Below are 16,329 nucleotides of genomic sequence, written 5' to 3' on the forward strand. Positions count from 1 at the left end.
ATTAATCATACGGTCTCGTGACACATAACTAGTAGATATATCGCCACAAGCCAGGCCGTAGATCACTCTTACGTGGCCACAGATTCCTTGCGGATAATTTGGCGATGAAGGGTGAGACTTGTTTGACAAGTTCCTTTAAACAAATATGTTTTGAATATTTCTGACTTGGTCAACAGATAGCAGGAAACTTCATTTTCCTATGGCTGAGAATTTCAGCACTAACCTCGTATTTGTCTTTTACAGAGTACAATTTTGTTGAGTCAGATGATGACTCAGGTTTCAAAGATGATTCAAGCGTCGCATTCTCAGTGGAAAGCGGCCAGTCAGAGCGAGTTGCCACTTACAAAACTAAATCTTGGAACTGCTTCGCCACAAAAAAACAGGAAGCTAAAGTAAAACAAGAACAGGAAGAAAATGGCACCGGGTATGACAACCCACGAAAACAAAACTTCTTTAAAAGAGCAACCAGGAAGATCTTTGGCAAGACCAGGCGGATGTTTAATAAGAAACATGAAGATAACAAAATGAATACCACAGTGAAAACGGAAAAGAAACTGAAAGAAAATTATACGGAACAGGTGGCCATTATAATACCGTCAGACAGCTGTGCGAGTGTGAATGAGGAGCCAGCACCTTACCCTCAAAATGTCAACTTCATTCGAGCAGAGAAGATGCGATGCTCGATTCGAGAATCCCGCGGCTTGAACCCGCGGGAAGCTTTGCGGCTTCGCGAGAGACAAACTATGCTTCGAGTTCTGTTTGATTTTCAAGCATGTGATGACGATGATATTTCCGTGATGAGAGGAGAACTTGTTCAAGTACTCAACAAAGATGATAAGGATTGGTGGTGGGTTGAAAATGAACATCGACAGAGAGGATTTGTGCCGCGAAACTTTCTTTGGCCCTGTGGCTGTTACGGTAAGACAACATCTTTTATATAGAACTAACATAACTTAACTAAGTTTCTCCTTTTGAAGAAACAGTACATAGATGGCTACTTTTTTCAAGTAATTTTCTTGTATGAGTTGGCATATTTACAAAAACATATCAGCGATGCTTAAAAGTAAAAAATCATCCAAAAATGGGCCAAAACGAGGTTGTCAAAATTGCTAACAGATTATTGGACACCTTTTTGTTTTCGTTCATTCAGTAGAAGGATAATCCAGGTCGAGAATTTATTTTTCTGAGGGAAAAAAAGAACAGAATTGACTCTGTTAATCTTTGCTTTTGTTATCAGCAAGAGAAATCTTTATTGCTAAAGCTTTATTACCTGCGACACACATTACCCGGGAGATGTGCTTGAGATAGCACACCAATGAATAAATGAATACGTTGAGTCCGATATCACTTCGGAATTGTTTGAAACTCGCTCAGTCGCTTAAACAAAGAAGAATAGAGATGAGTGGTTGGAAATGGAAATTAAAATTTATTCAGGTTCATGGCACTTGACATGCACTCTGTTGATATTTTTGAAATGTCATGCTTACTGTGGGAAAATGAAACGGAATTAAAATGCCACTATGTTACAACCAAGTATCAAAACATTGACATTTCTTAACGACTATTATTTTTACCTCATTAGTATCTTATTCCCGCGTTCAATTCCATCATAAGAATGCTTTTATAGTATTTGCCCATTATGATACATATTTATATTGAGAGATCAGTGAGAGTATTATCACATCGTAAAATACAGGCACGAACTTTGCATTGGGCGCACTCCTCTGTGGTCGGGTGGGACATAAATACTTCGTAGAAAATATTCTTAAAGCTAACTTCATTGATTCAAGATTTGAAAGTAGATTTTATGGTATGTAAGATCATTATAAGGACAAATTGAGGGAAAGTTATCGCTCTCCTAATATAGAAAAAGTGATATTGCTTCTTAGATCATTTTCAGGATTGATGACGACTCTTCGCTTATCTCACAATGTTCTTGTATTGTCAACGGCTATTAACGTTAAAACGCTAAGCATCATTCACAAATGTAAAATTCGAGACACAAAGACTAAATGTAGTGTCGTTATTTTGAGGGAAGGGGTGGGTTTGCTTTTTGGTGAGGTATTGGTAACTAATATGAAGATGAGATCTGGCGCAAAGTGTTACCGTGCGCCAGTGGGCACGAGGAGGGTTAAAACTTGTCATAGCTAACTCTCTATCTTTAGGTGCCTATGTTAATTTAATTGCCTTTTAGTTAATTAACGTTTAATTTGTGATATAAATGGTTGAACAGCTACAGAGTTTTCAAATGCCTTTTTTTCTGCTGTAGTGTGTCAACAGTTTATTTTGGACAGAGTGACGAATGTGGGCCCAGTCCTCAGCGACCAGAACATTGAACAACAACGGTTCCAGGCAACTGATCAATTCATCAGGGAGGAATCGTTTGGCGAAAGAACACGGCTCATTGGAAACAAAAGATACACGAGTACATGGTGCTGAAGACCTGGTCATGTAAACCTGGAAAATCTCCGCAAGAGATTTAAAACAACACCTGATTGAAAGTGTTGGGCTGAAAAACGCTAATGACACTGCTTTTTTCGCTTTGTTGCTGTTCTGCCGAAAACACACTCGAATAATTTTGAATTTTATTCATGTAATCTGTTTTATGGAAAGTGGATGAATGAGTGAGATAAAGTTAAAAGTGGGCAGCTGGCATAAGAAGCCGTTAGTTTTTCATCTGGTCAAATGTTGTTTGTAAAAAATTTCAGTGTTTTGAGAGTTTTCTTAAATAAATGCAATTTTGAGACATTATTTCGAGAAAAGTGTGATAGAAATTAATCCAATTTTGTTTAAATTTTAATCTCTATAAAAAGGGAATTTCCCACTATATTTCTGATATTTGTCCTGTGGCCAGTCCTAGGATAGGTTGAAATACGAAATTTGTCAAGTTTTGTATTTTTGAGAAGCGTATGTAACTGAAAGCGCCTTTCCACCAGTCTGAGTCAGGTTTTAGAATAACGTGAATGTACCGTTCGTCGATATTCTCATATCCTATAAGCAGGCCCTCGTTTTTTCTTCGACTTGTCTCAAATCTGCCCGCGCGCGGAGAAACTCGTGTAATGCAGTGAGTAGTTACCTTAACCTACGCCGTTTGAAAGCGTAACTTTTGAGGGCTATTGCAATAGATATTTAAAAATTGGAAAGTTTTTCCTCCTCCAAATGTATAAGAAATGACGGCCTAACGATTTAAGATTCGGGATGAAATAAATGGCTTATAAATAGCTTCTCATTCGGAGCACCCATGATACCTATGAAGGACCGAGATTTTGTATATTTTTTAAGTATTATTATACTGTACGTAAATTGCTAGATTAGTTTGTAACTTTTATTTGTCAAAGAACCTTATTTTATTGTCTTGTACTGAATTAAAATACAATAGGGTGATTTTACAATTTATTTTGTTTATTATTTCACATTTTATTAGTTAATTGTAGGTCCGCATCAGCCTCATGGCTGCCACTTTTGTAACCTGCATCACTAAATAAAATGACTGATTGATTGATTAATGAAGAAAGGATGCTAGAGCCTCTTTCTTGGTATTTCGTGACTGTCTATCATGTAGCATAAATCGAAAATACTGGGCGTGTTCAGTGATCACGTGACATTCGCGGTTATTGTAATCGCTTTGCCTGCAGATTTCTAGTTGCGTTGTATTGATTCGACTCAAAACCTTTTTTTCTCGGTTGACATGTCGAAAGGACCAGCAGTTGGAATCGATCTTGGTACCACGTATTCTTGTGTTGGAGTTTTTCAACATGGGAAAGTGGAAATTATCGCAAATGATCAGGGAAATAGAACAACACCAAGCTATGTAGCGTTTACTGAAACGGAACGCCTGATTGGAGATGCTGCAAAAAATCAAGTCGCAATGAATCCCTCAAACACGATTTTTGGTGAGAATTCAAAACATATACATTCTTTATAATCGAAGAGCGGTGGCTGAATGTGTGCCCATGTTCCTTTGCAGATGCTAAGCGATTGATAGGTCGACGATTTGACGATCCTTCGGCGCAGGCAGATATGAAACATTGGCCCTTCAAGGTGAAAAGATGTTGGCTTTTTCGGAATTTGTTGAGTCTTGATTGAAGTCTCAGATTTTAATTGAACATCTTATTAAAAACTGATATGATTATTGTACAAAGTGATACCATTCTTTCTTAACTGTCAGTCAAAAGAAACGTTACCTTTATCTAAGTAACTTACTTTCGTTTTCTAGATCATTAATGACTCTGGGAGGCCTAAAATACAAGTGGAATATAAAGGAGAAACTAAAACATTCTACGCTGAGGAGGTATTTAAGAGATTAATTAGTTTCATCGAGGAAAAAATTATTTTCTGGAATACGAACTCATTATATCAATAGCCCCAGCCATGCCTGCTAGTCATACCTCCCAAATTTTACTTCACAACCAGTAACCGTCGATGAATTATTGATCTGCAATGACTCAGCCATGATTGCAACAATTCACTAAGATTTTGTAACTAACATCTGTAACAAATTACTTAAAATCAGATATTAGATAGATGGGTCAAGCTTCTAAAACCATGATAGGTTTTCTCTGCAACATCAGAAGTTATGTAATATTTTTAGGGCCAAGTAATCCTACTCCTTGTTTTGGACGGTTACCTCCAAGCTTTTTATCAAGATTTTTTGGGTATTCTTTAACTACCAACAGAAGCCTCCTTTTATCATTTGTCAATTTCTTGTTTACAGATTTCCTCTATGGTGTTGACAAAAATGAAGGAAACAGCTCAGGCATATCTTGGAAAAACTATCACAGATGCTGTGGTGACTGTGCCAGCGTATTTCAATGATTCTCAGCGCCAGGCTACAAAAGACGCAGGTTGGTTTAAGTGATACAAATAATGAGAGATTTTACAAACTATAGTAATGATTTAACCTTTTAACTCTGAGTAGTGATTGACATGTAACTTCTCTCTATGATATCCATACATTATCAAGCAAACAGGTAATTAGAATACTCTAAATTATCAGGTAGAATTTGGTATTTTGATTTAATACAAAATTCCCATTTATTAATTTATAAATGTGTAATGAAGTGTGTTGTAGCTAGAGGGGAGAATGAACAATCAGATCTTGGAAATTAAACCTGAATAACAGGCCCAAACAAAAAACTTAACTGAGGTGGCTTTTGTTGGTTATTTTTAGGTAGAGTGTGAAGTAATAAAGTATATAAAGTTTTATGATATGATGAGTACACTTGTGTTTAATGTGTTATCTGAACCTTGTTCTACTTTGCTCATCCTGTGCAAGTAAACGTGAAATTTTAATACGGAAAAATACCAAAGTTGATTTGGAAAATTACGATGAATGTAATTTACAATGAACTCACGATGAACCTAATTTGTGCTTTAATGTTCTTTCTAAGGTGTGATTGCTGGCTTAAATGTCTTGCGTATTATCAATGAGCCAACTGCTGCTGCCATTGCATATGGTCTGGACAAGAAAGTTGGTTCTGAACGAAATGTCCTTATCTTTGATCTTGGTGGTGGTACATTTGATGTCTCCATTTTGAGCATTGAAGATGGTATATTTGAAGTCAAATCTACGGCTGGAAACACTCACCTTGGGGGTGAAGACTTCGACAACAATGTTGTTGATTTTTTTGTGGATAATTTCAGAAGAAAGTACAAGAAAGATCTTTCAACCAATAAACGCGCTCTGCGTCGCTTGAGGACAGCCTGTGAACGTGCCAAGAGGACCCTCTCCTCCAGCACCCAAAGTAGTATCGAGATTGATTCCTTGTATGAGGGAATTGATTTTTATACCTCACTTACTCGTGCCAAGTTTGAAGAATTGAACAGAGATTTATTTGACAAAACCAAAGACCCTGTTGAGAAAGCTTTAGGTGATGCTGGATTGGCCAAGAACCAGGTTCATGAGGTTGTGTTGGTTGGAGGATCAACTCGCATCCCAAAGATTCAAGAGAAGCTGCAGGATTTTTTTGATGGCAAAGAACTCAACAAAAGCATCAATCCAGATGAAGCTGTAGCCTATGGTGCTGCAGTTCAAGCTGCAATTCTGAGTGGTGACAAGAGTAGTGAAGTTCAGGATTTGTTGCTTCTGGATGTAGCACCATTGTCACTTGGAATTGAGACTGCAGGAGGAGTTATGACAGTTCTTATCAAGCGCAACACAACCATACCCACCAAGAAGACAGAATCCTTCACTACCTATTCAGACAATCAAACCAGTGTCCTAATCCAGGTAAGCAATGGTGTCAGGGAAGAAAAATCAAAGAAAAGTGTAACTGTGCTCTTAGAATTCAGCTGTTGCCCTTAACCCATTAAATCAAGAAGAGCTCCCCAAAAAACCTGTTGGCAGACAGTTGGTCGTCTGTCGGCCGACAGACAGCTGACAGGTTTTGCCCGAAATATAGGCTACCTGTCGGCCGACAGTGGGCCAACAGTCGGCCGACTGTTGGTAATGTGTCAGTAACCTGTCGGTAGCTTGTCGGTAAAACGTTAACACAAACCTTAATGTTTTCTCTCGGTTTTCGCTTGATACAACATCCAACATGTGTAATACATTGACAAGAATAGCCTTTCATAGATTTGGTGGCTCCTAAAGGAGCCGTTTTGTGAGTGGTGAAATATATAAGATACTTCACTCATAGAATCGTGATTTTAGCGGCGTGCACCTAAATCAATTATCGCATCACGCATCCAAGTCTAATTATCGAATTGTTGCGTATAGTAATTTATTACTTAACATAACGAGTAAAAAGATTCACAGTTGTATCATTTATTAAATTTGAAATTGGAAATAGCAATTCATCCCAAACCTGCAAGATAGAGGACGATGTTAGCAACACAAATGCACAAGGTAAACATCATTGATACATACATAACATACCATAAGAGGCAGCATTGCATTGTTGGGCGATTTGAATGAAAGTGTTTGTATTGATACGTAGCTTATGGTTATCAGAGTTTTTGGCCGAGTTTCCAATTAAATTATCTTCCAATGCGATTCTTAGATTGTCTGGTGTGTTGTAAATTACGCAAGTGATATATCCTATACGCATCTGATAACAACATTTTGGAAGAAACGTTTCTTTACATATTTTCAACTTTGCCGTCGATCGGTTGGTAGGTGAAGTCTGTCGAGTCATACATCACCATTACAGATTGTTATGTCACGTTAACTGTTCGTTTTTAACACAATTTTTCTTTTTTCTTAACCTGTCGGTAACTTGTTGGTTAGCTTTCGGTAGACTGTCGGTAACCTGTCAGCTGACAGTTGACCAACAGTCGGCCGACAGGTTTTTTGGGGAGCTCTTCTTCACAATTATCCTAACATTAGTATCTATATTCTCCAAACTCTTCTCTAGACATTTCATTTTGTATCTGACAAGAAGAATTTGTTTAACAGTCAAAGCTTCTTAGGTTGGAAATCACTTTATTCTCATGATGTTAATAAATGATTCAGTAATATTACTGTAAGGGGAAACTAGATGCTCGCTGCTCTAAGGGCTTGAAGGTTAAAGAAATCACCTCATATTCTGAGATGACATTGAGGCTTTATATTTGTACCTCCTTTTAGAGTGAGACAGTTCTTCTTTTAACTAATCAAAAGAAATACAAACCAGAAACAAATCAATAAAAGAGCTCATAGAGCAGTTGTAGTAAGTCTTAGTTCCTTGTTTCAAATTCAGCCCAGAAATAAATATCAAAAGAGCATAAAGAGTAGTTGTAATAAGTTTAAGTTCCCTGTTTCAAGTTCAAGGAATTACTCAGTGTCTTTGCTAAGGGAATGCCACTGATCATGCCATTAGTAAAGTAGTCCCTCATATTAACAGTATACCATAGGAAAGAACCTAACAGGGGCTGGTTTCCTTTCTGTTGTTAAAGGTCTTTGAAGGAGAGAGAGGAGTGACATCAGGCAACAATCTGCTTGGAAAATTTGAGCTGTCTGGCATTCCACCAGCCCCACGAGGAGTTCCACAGATTGAAGTGACTTATGACATTGATGCAAATGGAATCTTGAATGTTTCAGCTGTTGATAAGAGCACTGGTCGTGAGAATAAGATCACCATCACCAACGACAAAGGCAGATTGTCCAAGGATGATATTGATCGCATGGTGCGTGAAGCTGAGAAGTACAAAGCTGAAGATGATTTGCAACGTGACAAAGTCCAGGCCAAGAACTCACTGGAGAGTTATGCATACCATATGAAGAGCACAGTGGAAGATGAAAAGGTGTGAACTTACTATGATTTTCAGTTGAGTCAGGGGTGAGATGGAAATTTGGCAACATGTATCGACATTAAAATTGTGTTGTTGCCAAAGGCAAGTGGTTCCATTTCCATCAGGTTCAATATGTCATTTGACTTCTTTTGGGGTTTTCACGTTTGATGGTTGGTGGCACACAGCTCTTGAGATTCATTTACCACTGCAAGTAAGGAGGGTTGTCCATGAAAACTCAGTTATTTAATAGTCAAAAGACTTATCACCAATTTTTTTCTGGGCTTCACTCAACTGAAAATTTACCTGAGTAAAATTAATGTAGTATGCATCAACACTTAAGTGTGTACTGATATACTACTTGATCTCAAACACATCATTGGTCTTGTGTCATTTAAAAAATATAGGCATCTGCAGCATGCAAGAATTGTTTTTTTAGCTTGATATGTCAAGATAGAGCAATTATTGTTCTTAATGTTTTCATAACTTTCAAAAGAACAAAAATCTTGCATTACTTTACTTTAAGAGAAAAAACACAATTTATCTAAACTTGCACAGGTATTTTGTGGTCTCATGTCTCTTTTATCCAAATACTTCTGAGAAAAAATAAAATGTATCAGTGCCTTGCTTACTGTAGTCTCCTTTGCAGCAGTTGTTTGGTCTTGTCACACAATACCCTCTATTCCTCATTTAAGAAAGAGCCATTGTGTGATGAGACCAAATAACAGTTGTTAAAGAGACTATGCTTACAGTCCTTCCTCTAACAGAAAGAAAACCAATATTATTCATCAACAGTTAGTCACCACAAAAATATAATTCCACATAATTTTACTGAGAAAAGCTGACTGAAACTGTTGTATCTCCAACAGACCCTAACCAAAGATATATTGCAATCTTGTATAAGGGAAAATGCACTGAGCAGGAGGAAAAGATAATATTTCAAAGAGGGCTCCTTGAATGGTTGCTGACTTTCTGGATTTTGCCCTGTGTGTGTGAAATAAGTGACAAAATGCAGGTTGTTTACAAGGAATTGACAAACAATTGGGTCATTTTTGTTGAAAATATCAGTTGAAGTCTGAGATTTTTCCTTTTTAAGTTAGTAATGTTTTTTATTTATAATTATTTCTTCAGGTGCGAGATAAGATCTCTGAAGATGACAGGAAAACAATTGTCGACAAGTGCAATGAAACTATTAGCTGGCTTGAAAGCAACCCTGATGCAAGTAAAGATGAATATGATAAGCGACAAAAAGAATTAGAGAGCATTTGTAATCCAGTGATTACAAAGTTATACCAGGGTTCTGGAGGTGCCCCTCCTCCAGGGGCAGGAGGCTTTCCTCAGGGGGGTGGGGCTCCTACCTCTGACTCGGCTAGTTCTGGAGGACCAACCATTGAAGAAGTTGACTGAGGAAAATGTTGCCTGAGGAAGGAGATTTGTTCACTGAACTTTTTGAGATTAAATTGAGTTATTCAGTGTTTCCTGTATGCTTTAAGGTAAAGAGAGCTCAGATTGTTTGAAGTTTAATGTGGTGAAGCTCCAAGAGTAATGCATGAAAAAAAGCGGAAAAAGCATTCCTTGAAAACTAGTTCAATCCCTTCTCATTTGTACACAAGTTTTGGAAACACCTTGTTTTGATCTCTAGTGGCTTAGTTAGGTATTGTAGCTTCTCTATTTGTTAAGGACCATGACTGAAAACTTTTTGGCCTCAGAGTTAAAGAGCCATTCACTCTGAGTTAGGACTGGAACATTGGGATCCTCTGCTTAGCAGGAGCAATTTTGATATGGATTTTCTGAAAGTTGATTTCACAAGTTTGTAGTGTGTATTTTGTTAAACTGAGTAAGAGGGCGAGAGTTTGTCAGGTGTGTGAAACACCTTAAGTATTCTGACAAATATTAAAACAAGATATGCAGCAAAGAAAAGAGGGGCTCAATCATAACATGCCTTACTTTGTGTTCATGTTTGTTTGTTGTGTGAGGGAGAAGGGGGTGGTGGTGGGGATAGAGATTTTACTTTGGGAGGGTCACAATCGACTAGCTTTGGTAATCGTTGTCTTCCATTTGATTTATTTTTGCATTCAATTTTAACAAAGATGAACCCTTAGTCACCAAAGAATGTATTCCATACCATAAATTGTACTTTTAAGGGTTTTTTTTTCTCTCAAGGGATTTACACTGTTGATTAGGTTGTACGTGATCCCCAGATACGTGCTATTCCAGCAGTCCAGTTGTTCCTTTGTTCCAACCTTTCCTGAATATTCAATTATTTCTCCCAAACTCCGTCTTAGCAAAGTAGTATTTAGTTTACCTAAAACTGAGACAACACCTAGTCACGTTTTGGAGCTGGAAGTCGACTTCTTTTTGTGCTGATGCACCTCTTGTATAGCTCATAATTTGGTAGAGAACATAGGCGGCAATGATTCCCGAAAATTATGCGTGCCTCTTTATTGGTAAGTTTTACTTTGTTCGACCTAGCCTAGTGACCGTCATTTAAACTTGTGCTGTTACTCGATTGTTGTACGAAACTAGTATGTGACTGATAAACAAGTGACTATCGAAGACTTCCTTCATTCTGTAAAGTCGTCGAATCCCGACTTAGATTACTGTTTAACAATCTTTAAGATCATCCATGAACCAAACAGTCGAATTGTTTTAAATCTGAACTACGACGTCGTAGTTTTTTTTTTTTTTTAGTTTTTTTTCCTCGAGACGTGAGCTTGGGCCGCCTGTGATCTGAAAACCCTTATGCATGAAGTACGCTCCAAAGTTGCTGTTGGGAATGGGCTTGATAATTTTTGAATTACAGAGTAGTCACTGTCGTAAGATTTTCGTAAGTTTGAGCTTATTTGTCTGAAAGCTTGGCCAATTTTGTTTTAACTTTAAAAAAGAGTGAATGTCTTAGTAGGTACACCGAACAACATACGCGCACGACAACGAAAATTTGGAAATCTCATTCAACACGATGAACAATCTTTCCAATGCGCTTTTGTTAAAATTGTCAAATTTGACATAACAAGAATCACCTCTGCAAATTTTTCGTTTGTTACGTTCCCTTAAAATGAAAATTACAAATTTAATGACACGAGGAATTAATACTAGCAGCTTGGGTAAGTACCCTTATATTTTTGGGCTTTCAAATTTTACTCCTGCAGCAGTTTGTCGTTCCAGCAGTTCAGTTGTTCCACCGTTCAAACCTTTCCGGAATATTCAATTATCTTACCCAGTCCCCCTCTTACGAAACAGCTTTTAGTTTCACTAAAACTGAGACAACACCTAGTCACGTTTTGGAGCTGAAAGTCGACTTCTATTTGTGCTGATTCACCTTTAGTACAGCTCATAATTTGGTGTAAAGGGTAGATGGTAGTGCAATGACTCCCGGAAACTATGCGTGCCTCTTTATCGGTAAGTTCTACTTTGTTCGACCTCGCTTATTGACCGTCGTTTAAACTCTGGCCCGGGATCCGATTATTCAGCGAAACTAGTATGTGATTCCTAAACTAGTGACCTTCAAAGACTTCTTTAATTCCGTAGAGTCATCGAATCCTGACTCAGATGACTGTTAAAAACTCTTTAAGGTCATCCATGAAACAAACAGTCGAGTTGTTTTGAATCTGAAAACCCTTATAATAATTTACCTTGCAAAGTTGCAATTAGGGATAGGCTTGATAATTTTCGACTTATAGAGTAATTACTGTGGTAAGGTTAAGCTTATTTGTATGAAAACTTGGCTCATTTTTTGTTTTAACCTTAAAAGAGTGAATGTCCTAGCAGATACACCGAACAATACTCGCGCACGACGACGTAAATTTTGAAATCTTACTCATCACGATTTACAATCTTTCCCATGCAATATTTCCGCTTATGTCAAAATTATCAAATTTGACATAACAAGCAACATTTCTGAAAATTTTTCGCTTGTTGCGTTTTCCTGAAAATGAAAATCACGAACTTAACGACACAAGGAATTAATACTAGCACCTTGGGTAAGTACCCTAAGATTTTTGGTCCCTCAAAATTTATTATTGTCAGGTGTTTATCATACGATACCAAAGACTAACTAACGGCTGGCGTGTCTGACTAAATAAAATATCAAGGTCTTGTTTTAGTTAGATACTCTATTTGCTCAGTCAAGCATCAACCGTCAGTAAGTCCCACATCATTAAAAAGCAAAAATTCTTGTAAGTACACTTACTACCATTCCTGAATAAATGCAGCCTTAAACGATCGAGTACTCTTGATTTGGTAATGTTTGAAAAATTTTAAAGAAGTTGTTGTTCACTCGACTGAGTTGTGACAGTTTCTCCAAAGTCCATTAAAAAGAGACCTGCATCTGAGAGTAACAAGATTGTTCAGTACTTACCACAAGTAAATGCTGCATATAAATTTTAACAATAAATTTTGTCAGGTGTCATTTCAGCAAGCATACTGTATTTGTGCATTCAAGAGCTTCTTTTAGAAGCATGTGGGATCAATTGTGAAGGCCAGTCCTGACTAATTGCCTCATCTATGATTCCCTAAATATTGCAATAAGGAGATTTAAGTTCCATAGAAGGGACTTTTGTGGATTTTGTTTCTTGGGATTTTCACTGTTTGTCTAGTTGTACTCAACATACCTATTATCCTTTCCAGCTGTTTCACCACTCCAGCCTTTCCTGAATATTTGTGTACTCTACTCAATATCACTCGTATACAAAGCTTTACTTGTTACCCTAAAACTGAGACTGGTAGTGTAACTGAAAAAATAACATGGTAGCCCTGAAGTCTTAAGCTTGGATAAAGAGGTTTTAAACAACAAAATAGATTTGTGGCTGGTATGGCAATGTTGAATAATAATTCTTGAGATGTTTGTGCCAGAAAATGTTTAATGTTTTGTTGTAGTTCCAGCCTACAGGTGATGCAGAACAGTTAACCCTATAACTTCCATGAGTGATCAAGACAGAATTTCTCCTTACTATATCACTACAATATCAAGTAGACAAGAGATAAGAATAAAGGAAACTATAAATTAGGGGATTTTTAGTTGATCCAATACCAAATTATAAAAACTAACAATATGAGAATTGCAAGGCAGTGAGTAAGGGGAATTACTGATGAGATCTTGGGAATGAAAGGGTTTGTCCCGCATGCAGTAATACATGACTGAGGTATAATAGGAAAGACAAAAGTATCTTGAATATCATCGTCTTTTTCTATTTTTTTCTTCAGATGCAACATGGAAAGACATCATAGCTGCTTTCCGTTGTTCAGCTGTCAACAACAGCTCTCAAGAGAGAAAGCTTATTCAAGGCAAACTTGAAAAACTGTTTGGTGGCTCAGAACAATGGCTTGCATGCCTTTCAATTCGAACTGCTTTAGATGCATTCTTAACTGTTATGAATTTTCCTCATGGATCAGAAGTAATTTTCACTGCCATAAATATTCCAGATATGGTATCAGTAGTTGAAAGGCATGGCCTTAAGGTTGTACCAGTGGATTTAGATCTTGATTCACTAGCCCCCAAACCTGAACTTGTTGAACTTGCTGTAACAGATAAAACAGTGGCAATTTTGGCAGCTCACTTGTATGGGAAGTGGATCAATTTAGACAAAGTGTTCCAAGTGGCACATTCACATGGACTATATGTATTGGAAGATTGTGCTGAATCATTTCAAGGCCTGGGAAGAAAAGGTCACAAACTGTCTGATCTGACATTTTTCAGTTTTGGTTCAATCAAACATTACACCTCTTTTGGTGGGGCCATGGTCAGGGTGAAAAACTCACAGATTCTTTCAAAAATGAGAGCAAAGATACACGAATACCCAGTCCAAAACCAGTGGACCTACTTTAAGAAACTTTCTTGTTACTCTCTGTTAATGGCAGCTGGATTAAACAATTCACTGTCCAATTGGTTCTTGGTCAATTTGTTTCATCTAATGGGTTTCAAGTATAAGGAATATTTCATTTCCCTGCTGCGAGCATTTCCTGGTGGTATAAGTTTGGACAAACTTCGTCTTCAACCATCTGCTATGCTTTTGGAATTCATGTTATACCGGCTGAGTAGAGTGAAAAGTAAAGACTTCCGTATGATCAAGTTAAAAGGAGATTTTGTGAGCAGTAATCTGCCAAGTAATGTGTTTGTACCTGGTCAAAGAGCAGACATAAAAAGTTATTGGTTGTTTCCCCTGATAGTGGTGAGTATGCAATGTTATGATGTGTCAGACCCCTTCCCTCTTCCTTTCTCACTTGGATTTTACCCTTTTCACCCTAAGATCAGTATACATATTCTCCATACTGTTCTCTACATACATTTTGTAGGGTGTTGACAAGGAAAATGTGTCTCACAATCAGAGCTTCTTTTGTTGGTGATCATTTTCTTATTCTCCTGACCTAAATGTATGATTCAGGGGTAATTGTGTAAGGAGGATTTACATGCTTGTCACTCTGGAAATTTTAGTAAAGCAGAAGCAGCATTTTCTGATATTACAGAAGGAAAACTAAGTTGACCATCAGCTTTAAACAGGAGAATTTGCTTCTAATTGAAAAAAAAAGGTTTACAAAAAGGTTGTCAATTCTGATGATTCAACTGAACCTTTTCTCCTCTGGGATCTGAATTTCAATTCTCGACACTGTCTATCACACAGTTTTTACTACTTTTGCACTGGAAATTTGTTATTTTAGCAAACAATATCATACAGTTGATATTTTTCTTTACATCTCACTGCTGCAAATTGTATTGATATAGAAATAAAAAATTACTTTCTCTTCATTCCTGAGAGTGAAGGGGTTAAGTGGCTAATAAATAGGAAAAGGGACAGCCTGCCTGCCTGCCTGCAGAATGTAAACTTAGCCTGTCATTGTTTTTTCTCTTTACATCCTTACATCAATATCCATATTTTCCATACTCTTCTCTAGATATTTTCTTTGTTACTGACAAGGAGAATTTGTCATCAACTCAAAGTTTCTTAGATTGGTGGCCATGTTTTCATTCTAACTCCTAGGAGACATTACTAGTGTATGCTGGTCACAGTTAGGGTTTGAAGGGTTAAAAGTTATTCAGAGAAACTAAATTCAAAAACATAATGCAAAATGTAAAGCAGTCCTTATCTGATTTTTTTAAGGATGACCCAGATGAAGTTGTTACTGCACTTGAGAAGGAAGGTGTTGAGGCATACAGAGGCGCAACGCAACTTTCCACTGTTTACAGAACAAAGCCTACTGCAGCAGACCAAAAAGACAAGGCTAAGATCAGGCAGGAAAATCAAACGGAAAAGCTCCTCTATTCTTTCTCAACATCTCAACCAGAAGTAGCTGCTGGTTCTGGTTCATCTAAAGGAAATGCTGCCAGCAGATACACTACAGAATTCATTTGCTCTGCACCAGTCAACACTGCAACCACAAAACACACCTTTAGCAAAGAAAAAGATGATGTGCTCTTTCCTCACAATGCCAAATACCTGATTGATCATGTGGTGTACCTGCCAGTGCACAAGAGAGTTTCATTTTGGCATCTTGAGCATATATGTAATTCTGTGGAGAAAGTTATGAAAAACCGAGTAGGGGTCAAAATTGCCAATACCAGCAATGTGTTATTTAAGTCCAAGTTGTAGATTTCAGAAAATTTTATTTTATTATTTGAAGATGTACTATATTTCCTTGAATAAGGGCCCATGCTCTACTATTAGCCCTCTGCCCTGAATAAGTGCCCCCCCCCCCTCCTGCTCCCTTGAAAGAGTTGGTATTTGTTTCATAATAGTTATTATGTTTTTATGCAGAGGAGTAAACTTAAATATGAATCAAACATTGAGCTTTTTATCCATCATGAGATAGATAAGTAGTATCAACAAAATCACTATTAATGAATTATCTGCTATTTTCCAAGGTTTCTTAAAAATTATATTCATGGTAAAAAGTAAGAATTACAAAGGGAATAAGCAAGGATTATTTTAAAATGTTGAGTAATATATGCACCAGAGAGGAGAGACAAAAATGTCCTTTTTCTTATTATTGAAGTACCTCCTCAAAGCACAATGAATTAGTAAGTTTTAGTAATGTTTTCTTCATTGTTTTCCTTTTTTACATTCAGGTTCACAATCCAGTGTTTCCTTTCTTTTAAATATTTATTAGCAAAATGAATCTAATAAACAG

At 37.2% G+C, this 16,329-nt stretch overlaps 3 protein-coding genes across 3 annotated transcripts; all 3 read left to right on the plus strand.

Annotated features, from left to right (window-relative positions):
- Positions 1 to 3: 3 nt before the first annotated feature.
- LOC131789542 (uncharacterized) lies at positions 4 to 3,515 on the plus strand. Its single transcript, XM_059106694.2, has 3 exons — positions 4 to 111; positions 244 to 918; positions 2,270 to 3,515. The coding sequence occupies exons 1-3, from the start codon at positions 105 to 107 to the stop codon at positions 2,437 to 2,439; spliced, it is 852 nt and encodes a 283-aa protein (XP_058962677.1). The 5' UTR covers positions 4 to 104; the 3' UTR covers positions 2,440 to 3,515.
- A 105-nt stretch (positions 3,516 to 3,620) lies between these two features.
- On the plus strand, positions 3,621 to 10,128 carry LOC131789477 (heat shock cognate 71 kDa protein). The gene is made up of 7 exons (XM_059106597.2): positions 3,621 to 3,893; positions 3,968 to 4,041; positions 4,217 to 4,291; positions 4,715 to 4,844; positions 5,391 to 6,229; positions 7,876 to 8,223; positions 9,340 to 10,128. The coding sequence occupies exons 1-7, from the start codon at positions 3,689 to 3,691 to the stop codon at positions 9,613 to 9,615; spliced, it is 1,947 nt and encodes a 648-aa protein (XP_058962580.1). The 5' UTR covers positions 3,621 to 3,688; the 3' UTR covers positions 9,616 to 10,128.
- A 1,335-nt stretch (positions 10,129 to 11,463) lies between these two features.
- On the plus strand, positions 11,464 to 16,286 carry LOC131789550 (uncharacterized). The gene is made up of 3 exons (XM_059106705.2): positions 11,464 to 11,607; positions 13,411 to 14,375; positions 15,303 to 16,286. Exons 1-3 carry the CDS (start codon positions 11,574 to 11,576, stop codon positions 15,789 to 15,791), a joined length of 1,488 nt encoding a protein of 495 aa, XP_058962688.2. The 5' UTR covers positions 11,464 to 11,573; the 3' UTR covers positions 15,792 to 16,286.
- The last annotated feature ends 43 nt before the right edge of the window (positions 16,287 to 16,329 follow it).

The sequence above is a fragment of the Pocillopora verrucosa genome, chromosome 13, assembly GCF_036669915.1.
Source record: "Pocillopora verrucosa isolate sample1 chromosome 13, ASM3666991v2, whole genome shotgun sequence".
NCBI lineage: Eukaryota > Metazoa > Cnidaria > Anthozoa > Scleractinia > Pocilloporidae > Pocillopora > Pocillopora verrucosa.